Here is a 19323-nt window from a genome sequence, read left to right as displayed (position 1 = left end):
ATAATGGACTTTCATGAAAATCAAATTCATCTTCGCTCTAGCGACCGTCGTCCTAGCCGTCTACGGCAGAAACGAACTGACTATCAGAGTAACATAAAACGCGCACAGTGTAAACGCCTTATTCTGTCGAGGATTTCGGATGTACCTGTCAGAACAAATTTTCGTCAGAACTCGCATCCATAGTAACCCTAGCCTAAGACGTAATGGATTTTTGCTAACTCCGTTTTTTACAAGATTATAACCGTCATCTGTCAATCTATCAATGACTGCACATTTCATACAATCGAGTGATTCGCTTTTTGCTTAGAGAGTTTCGCTAGGCTGTTCTTTATTATATCAATTTTAGTATAACGGATATGTTTGATATTCATTTAATATTAATATCATATATATCCTTTACATTGCCTCAGGTTTGTTCTTCCTCTCTTTATTAATATTTTACTTTAAATCTCTATTATATCTATCTCGTGGAGGTGCAACATTTTGCATTAACCTGTTTTGTGTACAAAAATAGAGTAAATTAAGTGTCCTTATTTTTGAAAATACAATTACTGCTACTATTGCTTCATCTATCGTTAGTATCAGATTACCATCTGGTATATTCCTCCCACAGAACACAGTTCTTCCTGTGTTCTGTGATTCCTCCCATAATTTCTTTTACAATAAATTTTCTATTACTTCATCTATCGTTAGTATCAGATTATCAGGGGATTTGAAGAGCACGCGTGTAGGCTGTCATATAGACGACATTGTGTTTATATTCCATCTATATCAGGGCTCAAAAAGTTACTTTCAATATGTGAGACTAAAACTGTATGGCCTGAAGTGTAACACTGAAGCAAGTAAAATTCTTATGTTTAAGACACCAACAGCTGCCACAATCAGAGGCCCCTGTGTGTGTCTTAACGATGTAGCACTGCAGGTTAAATTGTCACTGTCGATCTAAAGACGACGACGATATAGAAAAGGAGAGTAGTATTAATATTGCTCGCAGATTTACTCGAAGTACCTACTGCAGATGTCAAAGTAACACTGTCTATAGTATTCTATCTGTCATTATGACAAACCTTTCTACAATAAAACACCATTTTCAGGACTCTGTTTCGACTGCAGTGGCGCTGTAGTGCTTCTTAAATGTTTGTAAACTCTCTAACAAACGCCAAGATCACACACACCATACAATCAGTGTTCAAGTCACGATGAAGTTAATTACCAACTGTACACATGCGCACTAGTTTCGTATATAATATAGAGATCCTTTACAATAAATTACCTACATAGTTTTGCCCTGTGCTTCCCCGGGCATAAAAAGAGAAGGGAAGAACCAGACCCAAAGTTATGTTAAGAGTCGTATTAGGGCTTTTACCAGTACGGGTACCACAACGACGCCTTTTTCAGCCGTGAAGCAGTAATGTGAAAGTATTATTGTGTTCCAGTCTGAAAGCCGACGTAGCTAGTGAAATTACTGGGCAAATGAGACTTAACATGTTATGTGTCAAGGTGACAAGCGCAATTGTAGTGCTGCTCAGATTTTTTTTGTTTTTCAAGAATCCTGAGCGGCACTGTCATGGGCAGGGTGTATCAATTACCATCAGCTGAACGTCCTGCCCGTCTCGTCTCTTATTGTTTTAAATAAATAGTACACCAACTGGGCCGGCAACGCTCCTGTGACTCCGCTGGTGTTAATAATGAAACGTTTTCAGTGAACGTAGGGCGTTCAGCATTTTCTAATGTGATCGGAAGGTTAAGAGCCCGTTATCGCGTGTTATCACGCCGCTACGTACTTTGTGCCCCATTTGTTCGTTTGACCTGACACCTCAGTTATCAGTGGTACGTTCCGATAAACTGTGCGCTTCCAACATACCTGTACGGTTTTACCTTTCGTTGTGTTTTAAAAACAATTTGCTGTGAGTGGAGTGTATGTGTTATTCAATTTGTTTATGATAAACTATTCAGTTTAAGTGTCACTGAACGATATATTTATTCAATTCTTCTCAACGACAAACATCTAGTTTAAATTCACATATTAAAGCTAAATCTACACACTCAATATAACCTTCTTAAAGGCCGGTAACGTCCTCAAATAACGAGTACTGGGCTCACGTCATGGTAGGTAATCTCCACTCTTATAATGCATCACAGATCGACATTTCTATTTAACTTCCAGTAGTCTTACAAACAAAGGACGAAATGTACATTTAGCAATTTACAGTCTTAACATTGGAATCTATTATTTAAATATTTCTAACTATGGTTGTACACGTTGGCTCAGTATTGCCCACACGCGCTTAACTGGAAAGTTCGCTCATTTATACATTTGGCCAACGATTTTAGAACATTTTTATGCAGAACCCAATCCGCATAAAATAAATTTAAAACACATCTTTGTACTAGGTATATAAACATAAGGAGATAAAAACGATCATATCAAAACTAACAATATAAATAATAGCTGAAAAATAATAATTTTATATTAAATTATTACATTACATCAAATTTCAGCATAAAGAGGAAGCATTTGTGTTTTTGTATGTATGTTTGTTATGTTATCTCACAAAAACTATTGGACCGATTTCAAAAATTCTTTCACCGGCATCTCAACTGAGTGACATAGGCTGTATAAAAATGCCCGTATGGCAACTACTGTCATCATGCCACTATAACTACTTTTTTCAATTTTAAAAGTTCATATGTGTTAGTGCCGACAATAATCTATACTTAATATATAAAGCTGCAGTGTTTGTTTGTTTGTTTCTTTCTTTATTTGTTTGTTTGTTTGAACGCGCTAATCTCTGGTACTACTGGTCCGATTTGAATGATTCTTTCAGTGTTGGGTAGTCAATTTATCGAGGAAGGCTATAGGCTATTTATTTATTTTTTCAAAATTAGGGATCCGTAATAAAATTGCTATTTTGTAACACAAGGTGTAAAATCGAAAACCTATTTTTGCGTGCGCTGCAAAAACTATTGACAATAGAACAAAATGATGTACAGGCTATAATATAAGCAATATTTTATTACTTATAAAACTATCGCGTGAATTATACTTTATATGGCAAAACAACGTTTGCCGGGTCAGCTAGCTAGTTAAACTATATTACTCATACCTCTGTATTAATTCTTATCCCATTAAATGATATTTTATTAAATATCATACCAAAACCAATAAAATACTTTTTAAATTATTAAGATCGGACATTTCAATTAAAAGACATAACGAATTTAAAAATGACAATCTAAAGAAAATAATGTAATAATAAAATAATAACTGAGTGAAATAAAACTTTTATGTTAAAAAAAAAATCTATAATCTGACTTAGTATACTTTCTACTACCACGAGATCAAAATCTAAACGAGTGAAACCGCGGGGCATTTCTATTTGCTACTTTCTAATAAAAATAGAGTCATCATTGCATTTTATAAGAAACTTATAATGGATTCGATTAGAAGTTACAGCCTGAAAAGTAATCATTTTTATTATTAATTATTTTCTTTAACTAAAAAAATATTTTCTTTATTACTTATATGTTTTTCCGTTCAAATGACCACTAGTGTGAATGGTAAAAAAGAAATATTTCTGTAAATTGTGAAAGTTTCAGTCATATTTCATTTTAATGTGTTTAGAAGCATGGATATTATTTTTTATAACATACATGATGTAGACTATATAACACCTGCAAAAATAAGTACATAACACTTTACACGAAGTAGGCTTATATTACAAAGTGATATAGATTCAATTCATTAAAACAGGCAAGCCTTACACGAGTAAATCAAAAAACCTCAATAAAATAAATGAAAGATTTGAGAAAGTAACTCTTATGTCGATTTATTATTATCGTTCACATCGATATGTTTTATCGATATTCTGACGCTCGCTGTCTTATCACTCAGTTCATCACTGTGAAAATATTGCAAAGTATTCATTGACCGTTGCTTATCAGGTACGCTTGTTAAGTTTTCACCGCATTGCGTATAGTGTCTACGAAACGCTCTTTGAATACCTTTGGTGCTACAGGCAATGACAGATGGGAGGCTCTTTGGACAATCTATCCGGCTAGATTATGAGTACCACACCGGCGTCTATTTCTACCGTGAAGTAGTAATGAGCACGCTTTACTGAGTTTCGGTCTGAAGGGCGCCGTAGCTAATGAAATTATTGGGCAAATGAGACTTGACATCTTATGTCTCAAGGGGACGAGCAAAGTTGTAGTGCTGGTCAGAACTATGGGGTTTTACAAAAATCCCGAGCGGCACTGAATTGTAATGGGCAGGGCGTATTAATTACCATCAGCTGAACGTACCTATTACTCTTCTCGTCCCTTCCTGTCATAAAAAAAAAATATCGTCCGCTGACATATTATTTGCTCTCATTTTAACTGTAGTTTTTGTATTATTAAGTTAAAAACTATAATAATTATTGTTGAATTTAAGATGCTCAATTTTATTTTGATAATCTCATGCTAAACGAGATTAAAACTAAACCATAAAATAGTGTCTGGCTGAAACATATAGAAATAGAATCCATTTAATTCTCTTTATTTTTGTTTTATAATATACTAGCATAATGTAATTTATTATAATATACTAGCTGACCCTAGAGACTCTGTTCTGTCAATAGAAAAAAAACGATGTAAGTATTCGGGAATAATGCAGTGTAAGACCATCGGAGATGTGTAATCTAATTTAAATAGTTAAAAATGAAACAAAAACGTATTTTTGAATTTGTTTGTAATAGGCAAGACGGTGCGCGGGGAGGGTCGTATCAAACAATTATTGGTGTAAAGAAGTAAAATATTAACTTATTTAAAATGATAAGGATTAATATCATATTTTTGTAAACAGCTTTTACAACCGACTTATAATTGCTATTTTTTTTAAAATAACTCTTAAATGGACATAGTATGTATCCAGAGGTAGACATAAACCAAAACGGACTTTTTGGAGACTTATATATAAGATACTTAATTCTGCCATACATTATGTTGTTATATCTCAAAGGATTTAGACAGGGTTTTCGTTGAAAACGGCCTATTTGTTCCGCCACCTGCAACAAATATCGTTAATCTATACAAAAAGCTATAAGAAACTTAACAAATTTTATAGTAAAGCCTTCCTTGTTGAAATCAGTACGAAAATCGGTGCATTCGTTTTTGAGTTGATCGCGAACAGACAGACGCGGTGCCGATCGTAACAAAACCGGCACTCCATTTAAAAATACGGAATACATCAGCATAATATTATGGTTATGAATTTTAAATATAGTTTTTAAAAAAATTGTATTTTTCAACATCAGCAAATTTGTAGTTACTTAAGATATAAAAAATATATTTTAAATAAATTGACTCAAGAAAATCTTTACCGAAATCGGAATGATAAACAATCTAAAATCAATAAGTTTATCTAGGAATTTAATTGTCTGTGGCGGCATTGTAGGGTCGTTTACATGGTCGAGGTGATTCTTGGTCCATGTTACGGTCGATCGGCACTACTTGTGATGGCTAAATTTAAAAATTAATATATTAATAGTAATCATAGTATGTATTTTCATATTGTTATAATGTAGTTTGTAGTTTTATTTTAATTAACTTACATTTTTTTTAATTTTTAACTTACTCGTGTATCTCAAAACGTTTGAGTAAATTCACATAGATTTTAATTTAATTGATTTGTAAAATGATGAAGCTATATATATTGATTTTAAAAGAGTGACAATGGGTATTTTGCCACTGCTCATTTAAAGTCAACAATACTGGGTGTCCCAGAATAGTCGTCATAAGGGCAAATGGGATGACTAATATATGAGCTTTCAGATAAGCAAAAAAAGGTGGGTAAATGTTTGACGGTTTTTGAGTTGTTGACCATATTTCCGTCCGTTGTTTAGTTGCTATTATTACCTTAAAACCATTCAAAGATCGTATTTTTTTGTCTGGGTTTGTTTGTGTGACTCTACTCTACATGTCTATTAACTAATTCTTTTATAGAATCATGTTATATCGAATTTACAGTACTTTATTTCTTAATTTTCTAGTTGCATATTTTTTTTGTTCTAGAACAAAAACTTATAGTGTAAAATTAAGTGTTAAATACAATAAACTTTAGTGTAAAAAAGTCACTATAGTGTAAAACACTTTGGGAGTACCGGCAGAAGTGAAAACTTGAACATTAAACGTTCTGCATTTCTGTATATTTTAAAATGGCTTGGGAATAATTTCGCTTTATTTATCAGTATAAAAGTACTGGCATTTATGTGGTTAAATACAATATTCATTTATTGCGCTACCGTACACAAAAATTACATTTTATATTACATAAAAAAATTTACACTTCAGAACTATTACAATTATTATTTTACAAAATTATTTTAAAAAGTTTATCTCTCAGAAAAAATTGACTTTCATCCATTATTACAACGACTGTCTTACGTATTTTCAATCAGGCTACGTGTCCTGACGCGAGTTTAACAGTTTATACCCATCCCAAGAAAAGTGCTCAACGCCGCTAAAGAAGTTCTTACTTCAAAAGTGCACGGACTTGACTTGACGATTTATCTTAAAAACTTGCGCAATTAATAAAGTCTCCTGATTTAAGTCCCTTAGATTAAGAATAATATGTGTAGACAAACTTAAATGAATTTAGGGTAGGTAATAGCAACCATACAACAAACGCGGGGTATCACTTTTCGCATATTTCAAATAAACTCAATCATTCATAAGCCGTCGATATTTTACGTAACATTTTTTGATTAACTGAAAGTTCATAGACCAAAGTCATTCCCAATTGCCCTAGTCCCATCAATTCTGGGGCATCCGGTATATGTCAGGCATTATCGGGCTGTGAGGTCGTCTATACACAATATTATATGCCTATGATTATACAATTCTGTTTTATAGCAACAGCACGATTTTTTGTGTTTACTTTTCATTATATTGTATTTCGTCACTTTATGTAAAATCTCATTTCTCCCAAAAATCATAACATAAATGAGTATGTATCTTTATATATATACAATTCTTCTATACGTGTATTGATACTGAACTCCTCCTAAACAGCTGGGCCGATTTGAATGGTATTTTCTGTGTGTGTCAAGTGGATTCGAGGATGGTTTACAATTGAACTACCTCCTAAACGGCTGGAAAGATTTTTATGATATTTTAGATTCTCAATACAGTCCATATAATTATAATTCTCCTGCATATGTTAGTGATCCCCTAACGTCTGGACCGATTTTTCAAATTTAACACGTGTGTACAGGACAACGTCTATCGGATCCGCTAGTAGGATATATAACAGTAAAATACAATAGTCTACAAGGGCACAGTCACGGTCAAATGTTTAATCGTTTGATTACAACTATGTTATTATCTACATTTGTAGTACCGTGGCAGCTGCACTTCCTTCTCTACAATTGCTGATAAGATTTCAATTTATTTGGAAAACCTGTACATATTGTTGTATTACATGTATCTTAACCTGAATATGTATAGTCAAGAGAGGAGATTGGTGGAGTCTGGACACAAAAGATGTTAAGTCTCATTTGACAAGTAATTTCACTAGCTACGGCCTTCAGAACGAAACACAATAATGCTTAAACATTACTGCTTCACGGCAGAAATAGGCGCCGTTGTGGTACTCATAATCTAGTCGGCATCCTGTGCAAAGAAGTCTCCCACTTAAGGTTACATATAGTTTAAGACTGTATTACTGTTATTTCAAACAAGCCTGCTGATAGCTTTTCTTTGGCCTTAAACATTCAAAATTGCGGGCCTATAACTCTAACAAGTGACCGCCTCCACTTTGATTTTCAACCATCTGCTAGCTTTTTGTTTATACATTACTAGATTCACCGCATAATTAATAGGTACTTACGTGGGACACTCGCGAACTTAAAAAATATGTTCTTTGAGTAAATTAAGTAAGGTGAATCTCGATGATATGATATCGGTGATATGTTCTTTTTTTTATGGAAAAGGAGGAAAAATGAGCGTTCGGGTCACCTGGTGTCATGACACCACCCACATTATGTTGCAACACCAGAGGAATCACAGGAGATTTGCCGGCCTTTAAGGACGGTGAACTATTAATCAGCCTAATTTCTTGAATTAAGTTATCTTCGGTAACAGCTGTCGATAGGCAACCACCGTCGACCGCTGTTTTATATTCACTATACCAAAAGTACACGATTGTTTTAGAATGAACTTTAATGCTAAAAAATCGTTTAATGCTGTATAAAGTACGATTCCTCCACTTTCAGACGATATTTGAAATCATAAATCATTCGTGGAAACAAATTAAACAACATTAAAAAACTGAGGTTATATCGCTTACAGACTCAATTTATGAATATAATTTTATTAGATTTGTTATGCTATGAGGAAAACTTTGGATTCTTTACGATAAATACACGATAATGACATAACTGCAGAACTTGACAATTTAAAAATAAAATATAGAAATATTAATATAAGTGAAAGTGCCAACAAACTATTATAATGTCGAAAGCAACAAGGGAAGTGGAAAGTGGTGAAAAAGTGAGAAGTGAAAAAGAAAATGTGAACAGTATGGGGACAGGTGTATTGATAAAGGGGGAAGATGAAGAGGAATGTAAGGGTACCAGCCTGCGGGAGAACCGGTTGATCAGTATCATTGATCAGCTGAGGTGCCAGAATAAAAATAAGGGTAAGTTTAATATTTGACCTTTTTCTTAAGGTATCATATAAACTATTTATATAAACTACTTTTTAAAGGATTACGTTCTGGCTCATTCATTCGCTTTAAATTCATATAGCGCTTCTTCAAGAACTCTTAGGTATTTCGGGACAAACTGTTCACTATGACTTTTCCTTTATCCCTGACGAAGCTCATCATACAAAATCGCATCGCATACAAAACTAAAAAATAAAGGGCTAAGCGCGCCAATAGAAATTCAACATCAACAAAACATGACATAACTTATTCATCAAATTAAATAATGTTAATTAGAAAGAGATAATGATAGTGATTAGAAATACAAATGGTTTTGCTTAAAATTATTAAAAACATTCCCTGGAAAAACTGAAAGTTCTTAACTAAAAATGTCAATAATTGGATTCGGTTTTGCTCTAACGTTATCTGATCTGAGTGACTCTGATCTTTGTATTTGCAACCGATGGTTCGTGGCCCTGTTGAACGTAATATATTTATGTATTAAAAGAAAACAAATCTTATAACTATATTTACAATACTGTGATTACATTAAATTAAATTTTATTATGAGTACATTAAATTAAAACATTTATTACGGGGAAGCGTACCAAGAATACTGGCAGCATTTCCACGTTGGTTAGCTAGGCTGATCCGTTGACCGAAATAGCTGCCAGTGCCTGAGTTTGCCAGTAGCCCTATTGAGGCGCGAAGATAGTACTTTGTACATTCTCCGCGCCTCTGAGCCCCAAGGGCCAAGTGTCTCGACACCAAACGGCACAAAGATGTGAGAGTTACTAAGACCGACATATTTGCGATGCTTGCTGTCTTCGGCAGTCGAAGCAGCAGCCCCAGCACAAGCTGACGTAACTAGGACATTATGAGTAGGAGCCAGAGTATCGACGCAAGTCGCGTCCCACACCAGCGCCCTTCCCCGTGCCCAAGCAACCAGGGTCATTCCATCAGGACGCTTGCCATCGCGAAAGTAATTAATTTAACATTAAGTGTTCGTTTGCTAGGATCAGGTTTTTGATAATTTTTAATCCTACGATATGAATCGAGGTCTACATTTACCCTCGGGGATTGTATATTATGTAGCTCAAAGTTTCTAAAATGTAAATGTTGAAACCAATAATGTACTACACTGGCCTGCAAAAGTAAGTATCACACTTTTCAAATTAATTTTTTTTCTTAACTATAGAAGGTAGAGACTTAAGATTAAAAACGTTTTGTTGCAAATTTTATAGGCTTTAATTCTTAGAAACTAAAATTATACATTAGTAACATTTTTAACTTAAAAAAGATAAAACAATGAAAATAGACATTTTTAGATTAGTCTAAAAAAATTCAACCAAAATGTTATTTAATTTTTAATAACTGGTATTGCCTCCTCGAGCTCTGATTACAGCTTCGAGTCGGTTTGGCATACTGAACACTAGGTTTCGGAGCCGATGTTGGGGAATATTCTCCCATTCTTCTACCAGGGCCTGCTTTAGTGCCCTATGGGTAGTAGGTGGTGGTCTGCGATTTCTGACTAGCCTCCCAAGCTCATCCCAGGCGTGTTCAATCGGGTTGAGATCAGGACTTCTTGATGGCCAAGCCATCACGCTGATACCGTCCTCCTGAATATACTCTTGTACGATATGAGCCGTGTGTGGCCGGGCATTATCATGCATCAGCATCGATCCATCACCCATATTTGCTAAATATGGCCCTGCATACTCATTGAGAATCTCTTGAGCATATCTTTGCCCAGTGAGGGTGCCATTTTCTATGGCTACTAGCTCTATGCGACCTTCTGAAGATATGCCAACCCATACATGTAGGCTTGAAGGTATCGCTCACCAGGTCGCCTGTAAACACTTCGCCTTCCATCAGAAGTGTAAAGGGAGAATCGAGACTCATCTGCAAACATTATCTTGACCATTCTTCTTCATCCCACTGCATGTGTTCACGGGCGTATCGCAGTCTCGCTACTCGATGCTGTCTCTCGAGTTTTGGGCCACTCGCTGGTCTTCGGGGTTTTAAATTTGTTTCAGCAAGTCTTCTTCTCTCTGTACTGTCACTAATGTAGTCCCTCCGGGTCTGAAGTAGCTGTTGCTGGACTTCAACTGCATTTTGGTGGCGATTTCTTAACACAGTGGAAATAATATAACGATCTTCTCGGGCACTGGTACACCTGGGTCTGCCATTACAAGGTCTCCTCAGATGGTGTCCAGTCTCTTCGTACCTTCGCTTTACCTTCTGGACCGTTCGTACCGTCACACCCACCATTCTTGCAGTGCGACGCATACTGATGCCTAAATTTGAAAACAAGATCCATCGATCTTGAAAAAAATTTAAAACAGAAAGAAAAATGTGAATGGTAAAATTGTAATTCGGAAACGTCCACTTTGAAAAAGGATTGGTTTTGTTTTTGAAGTTTTTTTTCAGCCAATTCTTAAAAGAAGGTTACCGACTATAAAGTTTTATGTACAAAATTAAATTCTCTTTGGAGTCCTTTTTATTTCAAAAGTATATCTTGTGAACTTAAAACGTTATCCCAATTTTAAAAGTGTGATACTTACTTTTGAAGGTCAGTGTAGGTCGCTAGGGATTGTTAATAACGAATGAATGTAAAATAAGACATAAACAAATATATATCTGAAGAGGTCACGGCACTTAAGATCACAAAGTCAAAACTACATCAGTATGTGATAACATCTCGCTATTGTTCCTAGATGTTAGATTTATTGGGAGCGAGTCTAATTGTTAAGGGGCACCCGACGCGTGCCTTTTGTCTCACCGGTAATTACTCTTTTAAACCCACTAAGCGACTTGATAAAGGTTATGCTTTTATTGCACAAGCAGAAGCGATTTATTATTATTGATTTTATTTATTCAGAAACCCATCAATCGCACACTGATACATTAACTACTTACAGGGTTATATTCATTATAATATATGCATTGCAAATTTTTTTTTTATGGAATAGGAGGACAAACGAGCGTACGGGTCACCTGTTGTTAAGTGATCACCGCCGCCCACAATCTCTTGCAACACCAGAGGAATCACAGGAGCGTTGCCGGCCTTTAAGGAAGGTGTACGCGCTTTTTTTGAAGGTACCCATGGCGTATCGTCCCTGAAACACCGCACAAGGAAACTCATACCACAGCTTTGTAGTAAGTGGAAGAAAGCTCCTTGAAAACCGCACTGTGGAGGACCGCCACACATCCAGATGGTGAGGATGATATCCTAACTTGTGGCGTGTCGTGCGAAGGTGGAATTCGGCGGCAGGAATCAGGTTCAACAGCTCTTCGGAACACTCCCCGTGATAAATGCGGTAGAAGACACACAATGAAGCGACGTCTCTACGCAACGCCAAGTGATCCAGCCGTTCACAGAGCACTGGGTCCCCGACAATTTGAGCTGCTCTGCGTTGCACGCGGTCAAATGGATCGAGCTGATACTGGGGTGCGCCAGACCAGAGATGACAGCAATACTCCATGTGTGGCCGGACCTGCGCTTTGTAGAGCGCTAGTATGTGGGCCGGCTTGAAGTATTGCCGTACTCTATTAATGACACCCAGTTTCTTTGAAGCCAATTTGGCTTTGCCTTCCAGATGACCACGAAATTAGCAATCGCTCGAGATTTCGAGACCCAGTATTCCGATACAAGGCGAGGCTTTGAGGGAAGTGTTGTCGAAGAGCGGTGATACGACAAATGGGGTTTTTTTGTTATCTATGTGACATCTATGTGTTAGGTATACCAGAAGATCACCTGCCGACTGACCATGGCGAAACCCGTATTGTCAATCGTTGATCAACTGGTGACCCTCTAGGTATACCAAGAGCTGACGGCTAATTATGCTCTCCATGATTTTGGAGGTAATAGAATTACATAAATAATATAAAACACTGCTTTAACTTGATTATTTACCGACCTTATGACGTCGCAATAATGAAGTCATAAACGCTACGTCTGAGGTCGTTTTTAAATGTGTAACTTCGATCTTATTATAACTTCAACGAGGATATTATTAAAAATACTATTTCATTCAATTTAAGAGTATCAACACGTCATTATTAATCTAATCAATAAAGAAACCGTGGGCGCAACCGCACACAGACGTGAAACCTTGGGTACTTAAATACAACTATTTATTTTTATTCTATATTCATAAAGTTTATTTTTAAAAATACATTTTTTTTTTCATTATATAAAGTAACTGTAAGGATTAAAGTTCAATAGCGTATTACGTCGAATAGACACAATTTATTTTTTTCTTTTAAATAGCGGGTCTCGCTTTGAACGAGCATTACACAGCCTGTAGCCTGCATGATGACTTCATCTCATTAAATAGCCACAAAATAAATTGTTCAGCTCGTCTTAAGACGTTTTCACTTCAAAAAATGAAATAGTTTCAAAATATTGCTAACCGCTACGCCTATGAGTGTGGTCTCCACACAGATAAGATCGGCGCAAAGGTTGCGACTTTGTTTCCGTTACGGTTGAAACTCAGTGGTTTCTATTAAAGTGCTAGATTTACGAGCTGTTGGATTATATCTGTGTAATTATTTTGCTCATACAAACACTACACTAACATTATGAATTTCTTGCTCTCTTTAACTTTGTCGGAGGAAGCATATCTACTTGAAGACGCCTTATGTAAACTGCTACTACATATCAAAAATCTCAAGCGATGTACTGCTGCAGTACTATGTATTTTTTTTTGTTACTTTGCGCAAACATTATTGTGTATCGGTTTGAAGGTCACGCAAGCTTCTGAACTTACTGAAGATATTTTGTCTCATTAGCCCAGCCTTAGATTAAGGATTGATCACTCAATGGCATCTTTCAAATTTTGTAATATATTCGTGTTATTTTACATTGAAATTAATAAAATACAAACTACTTACGTTTAAAAATTAAACGTTTTTTAACAATTCATTAAAATTTTCATTTGTTTTGTACATTTTCTGGAATCAAAAGCATATACATCGCCCAATGACTTAACCGAGTAGTAGGCATAACAAGTTAATGTTTGTTCCTCGTGTTAACATTGTGATTGTTAGAATTTCTAGCAAATTCCTCAACGTGCTTATAGCGTTAAGGTCCAGGACAAAACGAAATGAAAATTCTTTCAAAACAAGCGCGTACATTATTGTACGCTCGCTTGCCCTTTTCAATCTCTCCTACTGCTAATCTCAATTACACTATTTAAAGAACAAAATTCTGTATAAATTCAACAAAATAAAATAGGTAGTTACTGTTACGTATTTTACTTAAACTTCGCAATTTGAGCATGGCGTTCGAATAAACAATTAAATGGTGTGTACGAGGTAAATAGCTTCTGTAAAGCACGCGGCCGATTAACCTCTACTTGACCTCATCCCATTTCCTTACACAACAGCTTAGCAATAATTATTCACCTCTGGAACTCTTAGTTTTAGACTCAGTCCTTAAATAAGATTTAGAAACGTTTAAGTTACATTTAACTTAATTTAATTTTACAGTCAGCAAAAGTGTGTGGCTAAGATATTAGAGACATAAGTATTTAATTTTCATTGCAATTAGAAGACAAAGAAGTCTCCAGGATTTCCAATACCAGTGAAGTTACAATACAGTCCTTGGTCTCGAGGCAGTTTTATGACAGAATCCATGTTATATCCACGGACGAGTAAAAAAAGAAGGACTCCGCGCCGTGATATGAGCAAGTGAAGCACCGTTATGCTAGTGTGTGTGCGGTTACGGGGGATACTAGTTACACAATTTTTTCTAACTTAAATAATCATATATGGCCACAAATACTTATATAGTATTGTTTTTACACTTTTTCACAACGCACGACGGCATAGTGGAACCATGTTTATTACTTTAGTGTGCATGATACACTCGCGATAAGCCAGTCAATTTGTTTGAGTGTGCGTGCGTTGCTGAAGATAGAGGCTAACAGTTACACTAAGGCAGAATAATAGGTATAATGACAGTATACAAGTTTTCGTATTAGCTATCCTATAGCTTTGACGTTTCTGCAAAATTGAGTAGTTAAGGCGTGAAAACTTGAAAGTATAACCACAGAGTACAGACTAAAGTACTAAAAAGTATTAATAATTATGTGTGAACTTCTTTTGCCTTTGGTTTTTTTAAAGATAATGTGCTGAATATTACAAAGCTTTTATATCCAATATTTGCTCAACTCGTTATACACACACACACACACATTGTATATACACAAAATATCGATTACTTACATTATTACTATACCCGTACCCGGTACCCGTGACGTAACAATGTTACTAAAACCATGCCGTTAAATTGTAAGAAATGGAGTCGATTGACAAACTGCCGTTTGATTATATTATCACTTGTGAAATTGTGATTATCACGGCTTTGACAATATACCTGCGACAGCCTGCTACATAATATATGACTGGTATTGGCGCCAATATGAGAAAACTCTACGAACAATCATATAAAAATGATAGATTCCAAATTCAAATGTAATATTTTGTTTATTTTTAATTCTAACAGTATTTATGGCCAGACTATGTCTATACGTTGATAAAGGAGCTCAATACATCTACTATCGATTGTTATTTAGCGATGAACGCCAGTATAAATACATGACCTATCTCAATTAGCGAGCGAAGCGATTATTTAACTAATGAATGAATAAATCCGTACGTAGTAGATTGTGTTTAATGAAGACGTGCAGTTTATGTTGCCTGAAACACGATTGAGATATCTTTGATAGCGGTATATTTATTTAACTCCAGCCAAATGGTAGGTAGGAGAAAATTAAATTGACCGTGATTTTAGGTTTTAGGGTTCCGTGACCGAACGGTGAAACGGCAACCATTGTATTATTGTTCCGCTGTCCATCTGTCTCATAATATTTATAATATTAATTTAAACTGGTAATAACTATAAACTATGTGTTCGACTCGTAGTATCATTTTTGTGTTTAAGGTTTATACAATTACTGCTATATTATTTATTTATTTGTAAAGGAACAGAGAATCACTTTAGTAAAAAAAATGAAGTTAAATAAAATATATAAAATATTAAAAGAACAGTACAATGCTAAGACTTAGGTATAACTAATATTTTCATGGATTGAATAAATTAGTAAAAGTCCACCTTCGCACGACACGCCACAAGTTAGGATATCATCCCCACCATCTGGATGTGTGGCGGTCCTCCACAGTGCGGTTTTCAAGGTGCTTTCTTCCTCGTACTACAAACTTGTGGAATGAGCTTCCTTGTGCGGTGTGTACGGGACGATACGACATGGGTACCTTCAAACAAAGCGCATACTCATTCTTTAAAGGCCGGCAACGCTCCTGTGATTCCTCTGGTGGTGCAAGAGATTGAGGGCAGCGGTGATCACTTAACACCAGGTGACCTGTACGCTCGTTTGTCCTCCTATTCCATAAAAAAAACTCATTCGTTGTTTTCACATATTTCGATATAAAAATAAGTAGGTAATCCATGTCTTCATAACTATACTGGAAAGAGTCAAAATACACTTGATTATGGTTTGCTTATTGAGATGCCTTCTAGAATACGGAACTTAAAATTAGATCTGTCCCTCTTTCAATTTGCGGGATTTTAACTTAGTTAGTTAGTCGCTAATTCGTTTGAAATTTTAGATAAACAATTATAGATATATAAATGTTTAGACATTTACACTTTTTTACCTTCCTCATTGATTCTGTAGTATACGATTCTTACAATTACAGATATTGTATGGTTAAACATTTGCCGAACACGCATTTTCAATTACCGTTTCAATAAAATGAAGTTAAAATTTAATTGTAAGTAGTTTCTGTTAGATGTCTACGAGGTGTGAGTGAACATGGGAGCAAGCTCATTGATCTATAGATGGCGTGCGGAACACGGAATGATCGGGACGCAACCTTAACAAAGATTAAACCATTTAACCAGATACTTCTAAATATTGTAGTTATTTAGAACTTGCAAATAAATAATTATTCATTCAGTACTACGACTACCGACTGGTATATGTAAGTAAGAGGTAAGCGTTTTCTGTACCGAATGTATTTTGAAGTTAAGATTGCCATATTTCATATTGTGCGAATTAAGGAGCGATTAACGGATGATATATTTTTTTTATACAAGAGGGGGCAATCGCCTAAGAACCCAAATCTAGAGATTTAGAGGCAACGAGGGATAAATTCTTGATATGAAAAAACTTATATAAATCAAATATAGAAAGCGGGAACACTTACTTGTGATAGAAGTTCTTTGCTCAAGATACCAGCTAGGTGGGTAGGCACCACAGCGGTGCTGATTTCTGCCACAAAGCAGTAATGTGCAAGATTTCTTGTTTCAGTTTGAAACAGCTATTGAAATTATTGTGCCTATGAGATTTAACATCTTATATCTAAAGATATAGAGCGCAATTGCGATGGCACTCAGAATTTTGGGTTTAATCAGAAGACCTGAGCGGCATTCCATTATAGCGCTTAACATCAGGTCTGTATCGTCTCGTAATATTTTCCCTTAAAAAATAAGAATTAATAGAATTAATGCTATGTCACGGAGTAGTCACGCCATCGCCGAATATTAGACGCCAAGCTACACTCTTAGATTCCTACACTCAGATGAATCCGTAGGCATTTTATCTGAAATTGTCTCGCATGTCTATGACTTAATCTTTGACGAGCAGTCGCGTGCGCTGATGCCGTTAGCGCGCGAAGTGGAAATTTATAATGATCGATTTATTCTGCCCGTTCAGCTCACCTCGCTCTTGTTCAGGTCGACAGTTCTAGCTTAACTGTGATTTAATTTGCCGACACTGTCAGCCACAGAGCTGAGACCAAGGCCTTCATTATTTCGAACTATCTACGGCATCTATAAACTGTAAATCAAAAGATATAAGAACTATTGAGTCAAGTAAACAAATTAGGAAGGCATAAGGCATAGGCATTGCCTACTTTATCAAAGTCATCTAAGCTAAATATTTTACCTGCATTACTGAATCTACCATATCATGCTCGGAAAAAGTAGAGCTCGTGGGAAGAATATACAGAAAACTTAAAATCAAGAAGTATTTTACATTTGCTGTAATATTAACGTACATTATAAATTAGCTGATAAGGTCCTGTATCCAATATATGAATTATGCTTAAGATTTAAAAGTATTTTCATTATATTCACTAAACGTTAATATAACCTTTTGAGTTTGAATTCATTGTTTGTGTAAGGATGCTTCGTGAACATGATGGTCGTGATTACTGTCATAATCAGTAATGACATCACTATCTATAAGAGAACACGCATCTATAAGAGAAAAGTATTAATATTTAATAATCTGGTGAAATTTATTATAATATTGTTATAGTAATTACAGTTCGTGAATATTGCTGCTATGGTCTAAAAATTATTAGAGGTATTAACTTATTAATGTTCAAGTAAAGGATGAATAACAAGTGAGCAAAAAAAAGTAAGGAATTCAAAACTATTGTTGTTGCTCTCGTGTTGACAGCAGCTACCACCTTATAGCCATAATTTGTAGACAAATTTTTATAAAGATGTGAAAAAAATAATTTTAGCTAAATCATTCAAGAGAAATTTAGCTACTCTTTTTATACATATATTATATGTGACATAATATCTGCAATAATTTATTACACTATTTCGAATGTTGCCATTCCCGAAATTTAAAGATGGAAGAATCTTTTGTACAAGATGCTGTGTAGATGGTTTTTACAACGATGCGTTTACTACCGCCAGACGCTGTAGCTTGTAAAATTTCTGTCCTACTGTGGCTTACTTATTTATTAACATCTTTGTCTCATGTTGACGATGGCAAATGACATAGCGTTCAGAATTTACCGTTTTGACATACCTAGTTCAGACATTTTTTAATAATACAACATTACATAAATTATAATTGAAAACAAAGTTAATGAACGATGCGGGACTCGAACCCGCGATCTTTCGCGTTCCGTGCGATTGCACGTATCGTATCGTAAATCTTGTAAGTCTTGTTTACAGATTGTGGCTTCATCTTCAGGATCTACTTTACAGTTGATAACCTGCTCAACCCCAATATTTGCATATTAGTAAAATGACTTGAGATACCGCTCTTTCAAATATAAACATTTTTTTAAGAAAAGCACGGAACGTGAGAGGTCTCGTGTTCCAGTCCCGCATCGTTAAATCAAATTTTGATTTCAAATTAATTTTATGAATTTAATCCCAGAACAAAAATAACATTATCAAGAGCCTTATGTACAAACTGCTGAAACTTAACAATAGTGACTGGAACTTTCTGATGTTAAGTAACAATTCGATTATGTAGCGGATATCAATAAAATCTCTTGTTAAACTGTAATGTAATATGTAATTATTACTAGCATTAAGTAATTTAATGGATACTATAAGGATGTTAATCAGTGTGTACACTTGTAAAAATCGCTCTAATAACTTTAATTATTGTACGTTTACTTAAGATTTGAAAGCATCGTTTGTATGAAATTAAACTTAATTGACGTCCAAGATATAAATTAACCATTTCAGCCTATTTGTACTGTACATCTTTTCTCGTTCATTCTCTGGGCAATGAATTTCTCGTTTCACGAATAACCCAGAAAATATTTGGCACGTTATACCACGGATAATTACGCTT

The 19323-nt window shown here is 35.2% G+C and overlaps 1 protein-coding gene across 1 annotated transcript in view; it reads left to right on the top strand.

Moving 5' to 3' along the window:
* The first annotated feature begins 8165 nt into the window (after positions 1 to 8165).
* LOC126979636 (uncharacterized) overlaps positions 8166 to 19323 on the top strand; it is a 323388-nt gene continuing 312230 nt past the window's right edge. Inside the window, exon 1 of the mRNA XM_050829081.1 lies at positions 8166 to 8680. Coding sequence (XP_050685038.1) covers positions 8494 to 8680 — 187 coding nt within the window. The 5' untranslated portion in view covers positions 8166 to 8493. The remainder of the gene's footprint in view (positions 8681 to 19323) is intronic.

The sequence above is a fragment of the Leptidea sinapis genome, chromosome 3, assembly GCF_905404315.1.
Source record: "Leptidea sinapis chromosome 3, ilLepSina1.1, whole genome shotgun sequence".
Lineage (NCBI taxonomy): Eukaryota > Metazoa > Arthropoda > Insecta > Lepidoptera > Pieridae > Leptidea > Leptidea sinapis.
This window is presented reverse-complemented; position numbering and strand designations above follow the sequence as displayed.